Raw genomic sequence first — 13,514 nt, forward strand, 5'->3', positions numbered from 1 at the left:
CCGTTACGGATCTAATTAGAAATAAAATGAAAATAAAATATTAGAATATATGTTATGGATTAAAATAAAATTATTTTTGCTTCTATTTTGAAAACAATTTGAAACGATTTATATTACGCTGAGAAATATATGAAATAGTTTTATCTAGAAATATTGTGGCGCGAATGAGTAGTAACTCTAACTGTCGTTACATTAACTGACAACAAAAACAAAAAGTAGACAACAAAGTAGCGTTTTAGCTATTTAAATTTGTTTCTATCGTTAATTTTTGTTTCATATTTATCTTAAACATTTTATTAAAAATCTGCCATGGCTGTAGATTTGACTACCGGATCTTATGACGAAGAAGGGATATTTAATAAACATAATGCGCCTTCTAAATCGTCGGAAAAGATAACCCCGGTGAATGACTTTTGCTCTCTTAAAAACTTTCGTGTCTTAAAAGTTTTAAAGGAATGTTCTCACAAAAAAACTTTAGTTGTAGAAGGTCGATTTGTAGGCGATGATAGGAGAGCAATCATAGCCATTGAAAAAATGCCTTTCGACTCCAGAGATTTAAGTAGAATGTTTACTTCTGAATCTCGGGTTGAACTGAAATTTAGAAATGATATTTATGCTAAGTATCATGTTTACCCTCAAAACGGATTTAATGGTGAGCTATTTTTTTCAGATTTATTCACAATAAAATATAACCACCATTGTTGCCTTTCAACTGTCGGACAAGTTATTTATGTTACGCTAACTTTTTTTTGTAATTACACTGTTATGCAAATAAAAAATTATTTTATTATTAATCAATAAAGAAATATATCTGTATTATGGTGATGAGTTTTTTTTGTTGACAAGATTTATTTAAGCCAGTTTTCTAGAACCATTTTTTGACATTATTTGTCATATTTTGACATTATTTGCTGCCGCATTAGTCTATCAATAATTGTTTTCATGAATGTTCGAAGATAAATCTAATAGAGGTAGTTAGTGCATTATTTTATTCTGTATTGTTACCTGCTCGTAACGAATTACCATCTTTTGGCAATTTCAGGAAAGTGTCTTACTTACACTAAACTAAACTATAAAAATCACTAAAGGGGACCAACTTGAAGGGTATGAAACGTAGCTACTCTAACCTGACCAAGGGGCTATTTTTCCGTATCGTGATCTGTTGCGCTAACTACAATCACCAAGGTACCAAATAGATTTTAAACTTGCAAATTAAAAAAAAAAATATGTAGATGTTTGCCCGGGGGTGGCTACGAGTTATAAATCGAATTGGTCCCTTTCTGTGATGTTTTTTATAGTTTCTCGCGGGCCACTGCCTGGAAGTTGCCAAGACATGGCGATTATTCTGCCACAGATCAATCCTTTACATATTCTGCGATTTTTCTGCGAGTTTGAAATTCCTTTAACACATAGTGATTGCAATAGGTATGGTACATTACAGCTTTCAACACGGAAATATATCCTCCCACATTAAATTAGAAGGTTATTGGAAAAAATGTGTGAAGATTTCTGTTTAAAATGTCAAGTTTCGTCGATGATCAGTCAAAATTACTTGACATGGAGCACATCTGTAAGGTAACATTTATTGCAGATTAACTCCAGGAAAGCCATTTTTATAGTTTATGTAAAAAAAAGACAGCGCCACTTTAGCACCTTGGCACAGCTGTTGGTCAGAAGATACATTATCATAATCCTGTATGTAAATGATTTCAAATATGACTTAATAATTGTAAATCTAACCAATTTTGCTTTGATAAAAAAAAATTTCAATATGCATTTGCACAATTAAACTGATTCATGCGTCTCAAATAGGAAATAAAATTGAATAAAAGTCTTAAATTTGAGGTTACAGCCTTATTCTAAATAACATTATTTAAGCTCCAAGTACCTACTCCAAGTTTCAATGTTACTTAGAAATTTATCTCTTGATTGCATGTTGTGCATAATTGAGCCTGTTCATTTTCGATTTCATTTTTTGCATCCTTACATTTTTCTAAAATTTAATGGATTTTTTTAATGTTTTCTTTTGTATTTATTTATTTTAATTATAATTAACATTTAGGTAAATTGTGTGAACTCTAGTTATTTCGTTTAATACTTGTTTATTTAATTTTTAGTTTTTAATAACTATATTGCTATTTTGCTAATACCATTGTTTTGAAAAAGTTTGAAATAAATTTTCTATAATTATGATTAGTCTTGAGTTTGATATTGGTAGTTGATTAAGTAATTAGCATGTATATGCACTAAGGTGGCTATATCTGTTGTGGCTAAAAGTCCTACCATTGGTTGTGTGGAAGTTTAGAGAGAGGAGCACCAGCTCACATGCTGTCCCCGTCATCTGACCTAGATCAAAATTACTTGGCTGTGGTTGGGTAATTTGAACTGCTTTTGGGTAAATAAATTTTCTTTTTAGGTGAAATAAGTTCTTTTGGTTATCCTAGAGAGAAGTATGATGAAGAACATAAAAATTAAAATTAATATTCATAAGTTCAAATTTAAACCTGCTTTTTTAATTTTTTTCCTGAAATGTGGACCTGAACTAGGTTCACAATTTTTGGATTATTTTCATATTTCGTATATTTTTTAAGAAATGAATTTGATAAAAAAAAAAGTTATATTATGTAAGTTTTCCTGGTTTTACAACCCAAAGTTATCAATAATATAAATTTGTGCCCTTCTTAAACCATTAAAAGTAATTTAGTACTAGAAAATTATATAATTGGTCTTAAAAAAGGTTTAGTGGTTATCAGTATTATTATTTCTTTTGGTGCTTTAAGAATTAATTATTTAAAATTATAATATTTCTTTTATATTTTTTAGGTATTTCTATAAAAGTTATACATCCTGCTAATGAAAAAGATTTTTCCAAATATGTTGATGAACCAGTTGTTATGGTATGTGAGATGAAAATCTTGTATGACCGGATAGTTGCACCTCATTTCAAAGCTATGTTTCAGCAACAGGTAGTCAAGATTAAAACTTTTTTTGCAATGTTAAAAATTATTACTTTTGTGTATTTTTGTTTATAGTTCTGAGTTTTTTTTTTTTTAATCAAGCGCACCAAGCCTATATTTTGTTTTAAAATTTTTTTATAATACAACCTACTTATTGCCTATATTTAATGCATATTTGAATTGCAAATTTGTTTGAACTTTTGCATATATGTTTTACTTATTTTTTTAAAAAAATATGAATGAATTAATGTACAATTTTTAAGAAACTATTCAGTACTATTCCAATTTAAAAATTATAAAGACCTTTATTTTTAATATATTTTTCATCAGTATGTTTGTAAATACAGATTACACTCTAAGCATTGGTCTAGCTTTTTCTGAACTTCAAGGTGTGATATTTTCCACAGCAGAAAAAGTGGTTTTCCTGGTTATTCATTGAGAAGTAGTGAGTGGCAGTGAAATTTTAGTACAATTTTCTTAAGGGGCTCAATGATTTGAGAGTTAAGGAATTTTTTCTTAAATATTTAGAACCAAATTTAGGTTACACAGATCAGCTAGATAGGTTGCATAATACTCTAAAATTAAAACAGCATCTTTTTTTTTTTATATTTGATTTGTAGTAAAATTTAGAGCTGTTCCATTGGATTGATTTGTCCATTTATTAATTATTGAATTTATACATTTGGTTTACAGTTTTTTGTTAATTAGCATACAAAATGAGTTGTTGTATCTACCTTGTAAAGCGAGGTCTGATTCAAATAATTAAAACTTGTATGTTTGGAAAATTATCAGGATTTTTTAAAGAAAATAATCTTGAAGTATGAAAAGAAATATTTATTTCAATATTATCTATTTGTACTTGTATTTCTTTCATAAGTATGTTAATGGATGTAACAATTAAAAAATACAAAAGTCATAATTCAATATTTACACAATTCAATATTTACTGCATTTAATCATCTTCAGGTATTAGTATATAGTTAGCATAGGTGTAGCATGAGGGGGGGGACACTCTTTATTTTTAGAAAACTGTTTGTCTATTTTAAGTTTTATGCATGCATTTATGTACAAATATGCCTTCATATAAAAAATAAGTATGCATAACATAAACATGCATAAAACTTAAAATAAAAGAAGTTTTCTAAAAACAAAAAGTGTGTCCCCCTCACACCTACACCTATGATAGTTAGATATAATGCATCTCTAGGCCACTAAATAAAGTGGATATTTTATAGGTAGCACTGGTAACTAGACCTGAAAACAACCAATCGCCATGTTGCATGTCTACCAAAAAAAGTGACGACTTAAATTAAATAAACTACCAGTCAATTTTTTTTCCCATTCTTTTTTCAATTTTTTTATTGTGCAATGAAATTTCTTGCATGGTGAAGTTAAGTCAATATGTTTAACTAAATTTTGTAATTTTTTGTTTCGAATTCAATTATTGTTTCTTTAATCAACTGTTCAGCATCTGTTTAAAAAAATTGCAAAAGGTTTGGAAAGTTAAATTAAAGGCATATATATATATTATTTTTTTTTTTAAAGAATACGTGAATATATTAGAAACTTTTAGTATTTTTTATCACTTTTGTAAATGGTCTGGTTTAAAAAGTCAAAACTGGCAAGTGGCAAGCATTATAAGCATTATGTACAATTTTGTAATTAGATTAAATTTTTTATATTTATCTATTGATTGATAGCATTTAATTTTCCTGTAAAATATTATATTGGTTAGTTATTCAAAAAAAAAATTATAATAATAAATAAAAACATTTGAATGTTTAAAAGTTTGATGTTATATTTTCAGGCTACAATTGATGTAAATTCAAGTAATCTACTCTTTGCTGATTCAAGCGAAGATACAAAATTTGTTCTTTTGAAAGAAGAAATGAACGATTGCACTTGTGCTAATAACCATGTTCGAGGTAAAGCAATTATTCAGAAACCAGATTTGTTGTCATTGAGAGATCTTACTTCATCTGAAATTCCATTACTCAAAAAAGTCAAGAAAGCATGTTTGGTAAATACTTTTTTGTAAATATCAAAGTATTATTTTTATCATTTATTGCTTGATAATTAAAGATCTTAAGATTATTTTTTAGTTTTAATGTTAAAGTTAACTTCTGTAGTATATAACTTACCAAGCCCGGGATAGTCTGGTTGGTAGGATGTCGGGCTTGTATATATGAGATCGTTAGTTCGAATAGTGCTGGCTGAAGAATTCTGGTGTATAAAAGGGTGCGCGTAAAATCCGTGAGGGTCACAATGTCCTCTAATTTTCCGTAGCAAATGAATACCTCAGGTGATGTTGAATTAGAGACTGATCATTCTCTGACTCAGGTCAAAATTATCATCTGTGGATGAATGAATGGATTATGAATGGGTCCTCTCTGTAAAATGGGCTGTGACGTCCGTGTTTCTAAAGTGGTATTCTTGGCCATAGATTGAAAAATACTAAAAAACAAGAAATGCACCTTCTGCCTTAAAAAATTTGCTTGTCCCATCAAATAAAGTTAAGGAATTTCACAAGAAATGAAAATAATTGTAGTTCGTAATTGTTTACAAATTAATATTGTAAAACCTCATTTTGTAAAAAATTGTTAAAATATCATAATGAAATGTAATAAATTAATGCTGCTATTGTTGTATGCCATTAAGGCAAAAGGGGTGTGCTCCTTCTTGTTTTCCAGTGGTGCCATCTATGGCCAATAATTCAACATCTGCCACACACATGCATCACAGCTCGTTTATAGGGCAGGCTCATTCATTCATCCTCAGATCGTAATTTTGATCTGAAACAGACAGAGATCAATCTCCAATTCAGTTCTCCCAGAGGTATGATTTGATATGATAATATGGCGGGCTTTGTGATCCAACAAATTCAACATCTTTTTGAACCCTTACTGAGCCAATATTCATGAATATTGATTCAATGAGGGCCCACATTATTTTACTGCTAGGAATAAAATTTGGTTAACACATGACATATCAAACAAACACACTGCTGCAAATAGCATATTGAATTCTCAATTACAAATTGTGCACTAATTTTTATAATCAAATACTGCTAAGTATGAATATTCAATTTGTCTCTAAGATAATATGATCTATAGACATTAAAATTCTGTATAAAACATAAGTACAGAAATATAAAAATAGTTCCTTTTTTGCATAAAACTTTCTTGTTCTATATTAATTTTTTTATTTTTTATTATTAAACCATTTCTATACTTATTGCTAAACAATTATATTGATCATTTTTAGTTTTTTTTTTCTTTTCAATTTTGCCTAGTTTCTGTAAGTAATTATTGATGATGAAAATAGATTTCTTCAGACAACCCTGCTTAAATTTTTTTTATACTTGTTTCTGAGCACTTATTTGTATATAAGCCGGGATATTTTGTTATTAACTATTCTTTATTATTAAACCATTTCTATACTTATTGCTAAACAATTATATTGATCATTTTTAGTTTTTTTTTTCTTTTCAATTTTGCCTAGTTTCTGTAAGTAATTATTGATGATGAAAATAGATTTCTTCAGACAACCCTGCTTAAATTTTTTTTTATACTTGTTTCTGAGCACTTATTTGTATATAAGCCAGGATATTTTGTCATTTATTCTTACGTATTTAATTTTAACAGGAGAAGATGAGCAAAGAGTACAAGATTCCAACATCCCAGTTAGAGTGCTATGTCTATTATCCACCACAAACATTCCCATTTCAAATAATATTTGAATCCGTGGAAAGACATGAAAAGATCCCAGTTGGAAAAGTTCATGATCTAGACTACATTATTTCTAGTCTTCAACTTAAACCAGATTACTATCAAACAGTTACTTTATCTTATTTCATATCTGAGAAAGATCCCCTGGCAAGAAAGATTAAGGAACTAAATCTCTCCACGTCCAACAACAAATAGTTTTTTCTTGTCTTCACTGCATCGATTTCATTACATTGTATAGAAAATTCACTTCCCCCCCTTCATTGTCTTTTAACGATACATATAAGATCCTTGTATGAGAGTGTGTGCTGCGAAAATGTTTTGTTACATCATGATATATTTAAATACTGACACAAGATAAAATCTTGCTGTAATTGTTTGAAAAGCTGAAAATAAAAACATTTTTGATCATTTGTCTATGGGCTTTCCATGAAGAAATGATATTGTACCTCTTTTTCAAAAAATGTTCTATACAGCATAAATTAGGGATGTAACGAATATATCACTATTCAGCCCTTTTGCAGAATGTTTTGCCAAATATTTTTTTTCCAAACTATTTTTTTAGAAAAGTATTTTTCAACAAGTTTTTTTTTTGGTATTTTATTAAATTTAATAAAGAATTAACAAAAATCGTATTTTTTTTTACTATACATTATTAGAAATAGTTTTTACACACATTTATTAAGTTCTAAAACTTGCAAATTTATGTTCTGGAAGACAAATCCTAAAGCGAAATTTGCAGAATTGAAGCTATTTTACTTTATACTAAACCACAAGTTTTGTACTGCTGTTTTTTTTTTAAAGTTATGTTTAGATAAGTCAATGACATCGTTTTTTCAAAAATTTCTGTTTTAAGAATTTAGAGTGTTTTTTTCTCTTTCCCATTTTGTTTTTCTGATTTTATTCTAGCGTAGCATTTTAGCGACGAATTTTCGATATACGCATGATCATGCGTAACACTTTTTGGAGTCGGAAGGTATGAAATTGCCACAGGAAATAAATTACCTTATTTCGAGTATGAAATCCGGTTGCAAGGCCTATATATTTGTAAGAGGGGACCATACCCCCTATTAAACCATTTTTTTGTTGTTTATTCTGTTTCATACCTCCAGACTCCAACGAGAGTTGCGCATAATCATGCGTGTGTTTTACAATTGTTGAATGGTTATTTGTTTTATATTGTATCAATGTATATACAGATCAAACTTTATTAAAATCGGTCCAATAGTTCCAGAGATAATCAACCAAGTCTTCAAATTCTCTTAATTTCTTTCATATCATTTGCAAGATTCATTTTGAAATTTATATTTTTGTCATAAGGATTTAAAAAATAAACCAGCAAAAAATTTTGTGCACTTACCATCTCGACATGTTAAATTTTTCTTGCATTCAACATGTGACATTTACGGGGAGAAAAAGCGCTTGAACATAAGTAGTAAGTGCCAGTAATCACTGTTATATTTTTTATTTTATTTATTAATTTAACAAATAACAGGGATGAGGTTCTTCCGCGGATTTCCGCTTTTCTCAGATTTTTCCATTTTTCCCGCTAATTTCCGCCGAAATTTTTTTTTGCACAAGTTAAAATATTTTATGAGGAATTTAATTTTCCGCGGAGCGAAATTATTGAAGTCCTCATTCCTCCCTCTGAAGTTTCTCTAAAAATCATTTCCTTGGGATAAAACTGGTTGACCTTTATACAGGGATGAGATTTTTTTCGCTTTTTTCTCTCGAATTTCAGCCTTTTTATCAAAAACTCAGATTCTCTAAAAGTTTCGTTTTTTTTATTTATAAATATCCCGTTTTTTTAAAAAAAATTCAGTCGTTGAAGTCAAATTATTATATTTATTTACGATTTTCAAAGAAAAACAGAAAATTCAAACTACGTCCTAGCTGCTAATCCTTCCGCATGTTTACTTATATTAGCTATTTTCTCCGATTTCACGCATAGAAAATAAGATTTTCCGTATTTTTTATCCGTCGGCCGGATAGCTCGTATTTTCGTAATTTAGACGTCGCTGCTTCTTGTATTCTGGAGAGAAAGCAAACAAAAAAAGCGAAAAAAATAGAGGTGGATTTGTGGTGAAAATATTTATTTGCTCATTCAATTAATCTTGTAAATTTTTATTTATTGTGTAAACAAAGAACAATTCAAACAATCCTTTTAGAAATCCCAAGTCCCGACTCTGCAAATATCTCGATTTTTATTCACGCGATTTTAATATCAATCATCGATTTTCGTATTTACCTGATTTAAAAGTTGTGCATTGCAATTCTTATTTACGCTTTTTAAGTATCGTACATTATGACTCGTATTTACGAGATTTAAAAATCTAATATCGTGTTTTGTATTTTTGCATTTTTAAAATCGCGATTTTATTATCAAACATCGATTTTCGTATTTACCTGATTTAAAAGTTGAACGTTGCGATTCTTATTCAGGCCATTTAAATATTGAACATTGCGATTCTTATTTACAAGATTTAAAAAACCAATTTCGCGATTTGTATTTACGAGCTTTTAAAACCCTATGTAGCTGCCCGAGCTTAAAATCCAATGTCGTGATTCGTTTTTGCGGTTGTAATATCGCGCGATTTTAAAATTATGCATCTTGATCTAAAAATTACGCATCATGATTTGTATTCTCGCATTTTTTAAATTCGATGTAGAGTTTTATATGCACGTGATTTAAAAGCCTCATATCGGGATTTATAATCACATGGATTACAAGTTTAAACAAAAATTAGACAAAAAAAGTGCGATTTTATATATATATATTGAATTTCCTCTTCTTGGATTTCCTCTTTTTTACTTTCTGACTACTCTCATCCCTGCAAATAAACATAAAAGAAATAGAATAATATATTGTCCTAAATGCTAACCTTTATTATAACCTATGAATATATGTTACTGTGAATGAATGACCGAAATTGGTGTAGGTTGACTTACACCAGTGAATGTTGATAATCACATAGTCACTTTGGTGAATGTCCGAAATGTATACTAGGTTTAGTTAAGTGCCACTGCCCGGTATACATTCTCCTGGTATGCCCTACATCACTGTTTTTTTAAGGTTCAGTGTCACTGTCCGGTTTACTTTTGCCCGGTATACCCTACAGGAATGTTTTTTTAAGGTCAAGTGCCACGGCCCAGTATGCATTTATTGTGACTGTTGACATTCACCGGTGAAAGTCGACATTCTCTTGATTTCGGTCATTCACTGTAACATATGCACAGAAAACAAATTTATAGCTAGACTAGATACAGTACGAGGACTGCAAATTTAACTGTCGGATATAAAACTCTTCATTCCTCCAATGAAACATTTTGAAAGTAGTCTTTTATGGATTATAACGTCTATAATCACCTTAATAAATTTTATTTATAAGTCAGGGTTCCACCAAAAGAAGGTTGATTATTCAGGGTTCCGAAGCCGAAAGAAAATGGGAACCGCTGCTTTTGATATTCTATAAAAGTTAAGTATAGAATTGCTGAAGGTCGATTCAAGATAGATTCTGACACGATTCTCTATGTAAGGATGCTCTGCAAACATGCGTGAACTTCATTGTTTCTCATTTATAATTTAGGAAAAAAGGGTAGTTTTCATAAAAATAAAGAGTCGAAAAAGTTCCGTACGATTCGGGAGTGTGATGCGCAGGCCGAACGATTGTTACCACAAAAGTGACTAGCATCCTTAGAAAACTGAAAAACTGGTAGCAAAGTTTCTGAAAGAACATTCTGAAACTCGATTGTTTATTTTTCGAATTATTTTAAAAAAAAATTGTTTGTGCTAGAGAATCTCTGAAAGGACAGTTCTCTGAATATTGCATTGGAAAGGTAAAGAAGTGAGTTTTCAAAAAAACATTTAGAAATTTTACCACTAGTTTTTTCGTTTCTTGCGGGCGCTGGTCATCTAGTTACCATCATCTGTCTCCCGATATAAATTGTTGTAGTGTAGTACGCGCATGTACCAGTATTATTTTCAGTTATGGTCTTCATATCGGTTTTGTCTTTCGTCAGTATTAAAGATGAATCCCAAAACGTCTTCAATAGGTCATTAGTGTACTTCCAGTGCTACCGTAACAAACTATGAAAATAAATCTGTTTTTTTTTCGATCCTCCTAAAAAATCTTTTGTGCCAGTGAATAGATTCTCTACAAGAATGAGCGTTTGCCTTACCATGAGGTGAACCAGGGTTCGATCCCGGTGATGGCTGGTCGATACGAATTCCGCATTCGGCTTACACCGACCACGGTGCTGATGTGAAATATCCTCAATGGTAAATGGATCATGTGTTAGGATCCCCTTGCCGTCAAGCTAACCGTGGGAGGTTTTCGTAATCTTCCTCTCCATGTAACGCAAATGCGGGTTAGTTCCATAAAAAAGTCCTCCACGAAAGCAAATTTCTCCCAATACTTGATCCAAGCGTTCCCTTGTCTTCTGGATTGGGTTCAAAATTACAAGGCTACGGAGTTGATCATTAGTAGTGGTAAACACAAGGAATCGGGTCGGCTGTTTAACGACGGTTATAAAATAAAATATAAAAAGAATGAGCGTTGTGGGATAGAGCATTCGCCTCCCAATCAGGTAATCCAGTTTCAAATCCCAGCGGTGGATAGTTGGTATGAATTCTGCTCTCAGCTCGCACTGACCACAGTGCGGACATAAAATATCTCAGTGGTAGGTGGATCATGGGTTAGAATCCTCTTGCCATCGGGCTAACCATGGGAGGTTTTCGTGGTTTTCTTCTCCATGTGACACAAATGTGGGTTAGTTCCACCCAAAAAACGTCCACCTCGAAGATTAGTTTGTTTTAATATTTGATCCAGGAGTTACCTTATCTTCTGGTAGGAATTCAAAATTGCAGGGCTGCGTAGTTGAAGATTGATAGTCGTAAACTCAGGATTGGACAGTCTTAAACTCAGGATTGGAATTGCAAGGCTGCGTAGTTGAAGATTGAAATCAGGAGGACAAAGCCGATTATAAAATAAAATAAAACAAGAATGGGGATAGTTTATTGGGTTGCCCGGTATTAAATGTTGCTCGGCACAGTTCGCTTGATATGTTAAGGTGTATTTAATTAAATAGTAAAAAAGATAAACAGTAGTTTTATGTAATGACCTAACAACTTTTCATAATATACTTTCAATGATAAAGTACTTACTTATAATATCATTTCAAGACATTAAGGCTCTTACCTAAATATGTCACTTAATCTCAATACATTTTCATTTTAACTAATTTAAAGACATACATTACTAATTTAAAGACAAACGCGATGTTCTAAACCCGGATATGATCTGTTTTTAACGCAACACCTCGTGATTTTTCCTCCCTTTTTTCAAATTCGTCTTCGGTTGTCTACGAAAAAAAATTCCTTCTTTTGTTGTTCTCGCTGTTTTTCTTGGTCAGAAGAAGACGCGTATAAGCCGGAGGGAGTAGGTCAAAGACTCACTTTCACCAAAATGGACATCTATAAAGTCCGCATGAAAAAAAAAAAATGTGCAAATACTTGGGGTGCTCTAGTTTTAGATTGTTCTTTGAAAGCCTGATAATTATATTGTGTTTGGTTCAATTGTGTATAAAAATGATGTAAAAAGAAAGATTATAAAAACTTAAAAATTAAAGATATTAAAATAGCTTATCCACAGGTGCTGGAAGAATGTGATAAATATGGATGTGGAAAGTAGAATAAAAGTATTAGATTACGCCGGAGAATTTATTGTTTGTTGCATTTATACACACACATAATCTTGCCTGATTTGGGTGTGGGAATTTCAAATATGAAATTAGTTTTTCTCTTATAGCTACATTTATTTTTAAAAATAACAATTTTAGTCTCCTTTTTTGTCGAAATGTACTAGTTTAAAAACTTTATCTGAAACTTCTAAGGGATATAACTTCTAAGGGAACTTCTTATAAACTTCTAAGGGAGTTAAGGTGCATCATCAGGATTATAATGGCATAGCAGCCAATGCCGGTAATGTCGTCGCGCGCAGCTTAGAGCGCTTCCCCTGTTATGACCTGTTCGAATGCACATGAAGAAATAATTCTTAATAGGGAAGCGCCTCTAGAGGAGCATGATGACGTTTCCGGGTATGGATTCCTATGCACTTTTGATCCTGATGTTGTGCCCTAACTATCCTAGAAGTTTGTCGCAACATTTATACGACCCCTTGTTATAGATAACGTTTTTAAACTTGTACATTTCAATGAAAATAGACTAAAAATGTAATTTTAAAAAAATCTGTAGTTTGGAGAGAAAAACCGATTGCAGATTTGAAATCAGCGATACAAAAATATCTTAGATCTGTGAAGAAAAAAATCTCATGTAAGTGAAAAAAAAAAAGAAAATTGTTCCCGAGTGTTGTTTATTGTAACGTCTGTTTAATGTTTAAACAATTAATATGAAATCGTTCACTCTTAAATTAAGACTTTAATTTTTGACAATTCAATGCAACAATTTTTAAATTATATCTCGTTATTTTTTTACGCAATCATATCGTCTCAAAGTCACGTGATTTATTTTTGTGAAACCCCCACTCTAAAATATTTGAGCCATCCCCTCTGCAGAGGATCAAAATTGTGATGGCATGTCTTCGGATCATCCTCAGGGATGTTTCCCAGACCGTCGCCAATAGCCCATTGTGCAGCTCTAGTGCGACGTAAATGAATTACAACAATTACAACAACTAAAATATTTGACGATATATATATATTTTTAAATCTGATTTCCTCTGAATACACCTGAACCTTTTTAATCTGAAAGTTATTTTCACAGTATGACTGGATGGTAAAAGGATAGTAAGCTTGCTGTAAGAAGGTGCCATAT

At 31.0% G+C, this 13,514-nt stretch overlaps 1 protein-coding gene across 1 annotated transcript; it reads left to right on the forward strand.

The window, feature by feature from the left end:
* The first annotated feature begins 180 nt into the window (after window positions 1–180).
* On the forward strand, window positions 181–7,095 carry LOC107444564 (m7GpppX diphosphatase). The gene is made up of 4 exons (XM_016058729.4): window positions 181–652; window positions 2,824–2,966; window positions 4,765–4,977; window positions 6,602–7,095. The coding sequence occupies exons 1-4, from the start codon at window positions 310–312 to the stop codon at window positions 6,878–6,880; spliced, it is 978 nt and encodes a 325-aa protein (XP_015914215.2). The 5' UTR covers window positions 181–309; the 3' UTR covers window positions 6,881–7,095.
* Window positions 7,096–13,514: the final 6,419 nt, after the last annotated feature.

This window comes from Parasteatoda tepidariorum, chromosome 1 (genome assembly GCF_982258835.1).
Source record: "Parasteatoda tepidariorum strain Cologne lab strain chromosome 1, Ptep-v5.0, whole genome shotgun sequence".
In the NCBI taxonomy this organism is placed as follows: Eukaryota; Metazoa; Arthropoda; class Arachnida; order Araneae; family Theridiidae; genus Parasteatoda; species Parasteatoda tepidariorum.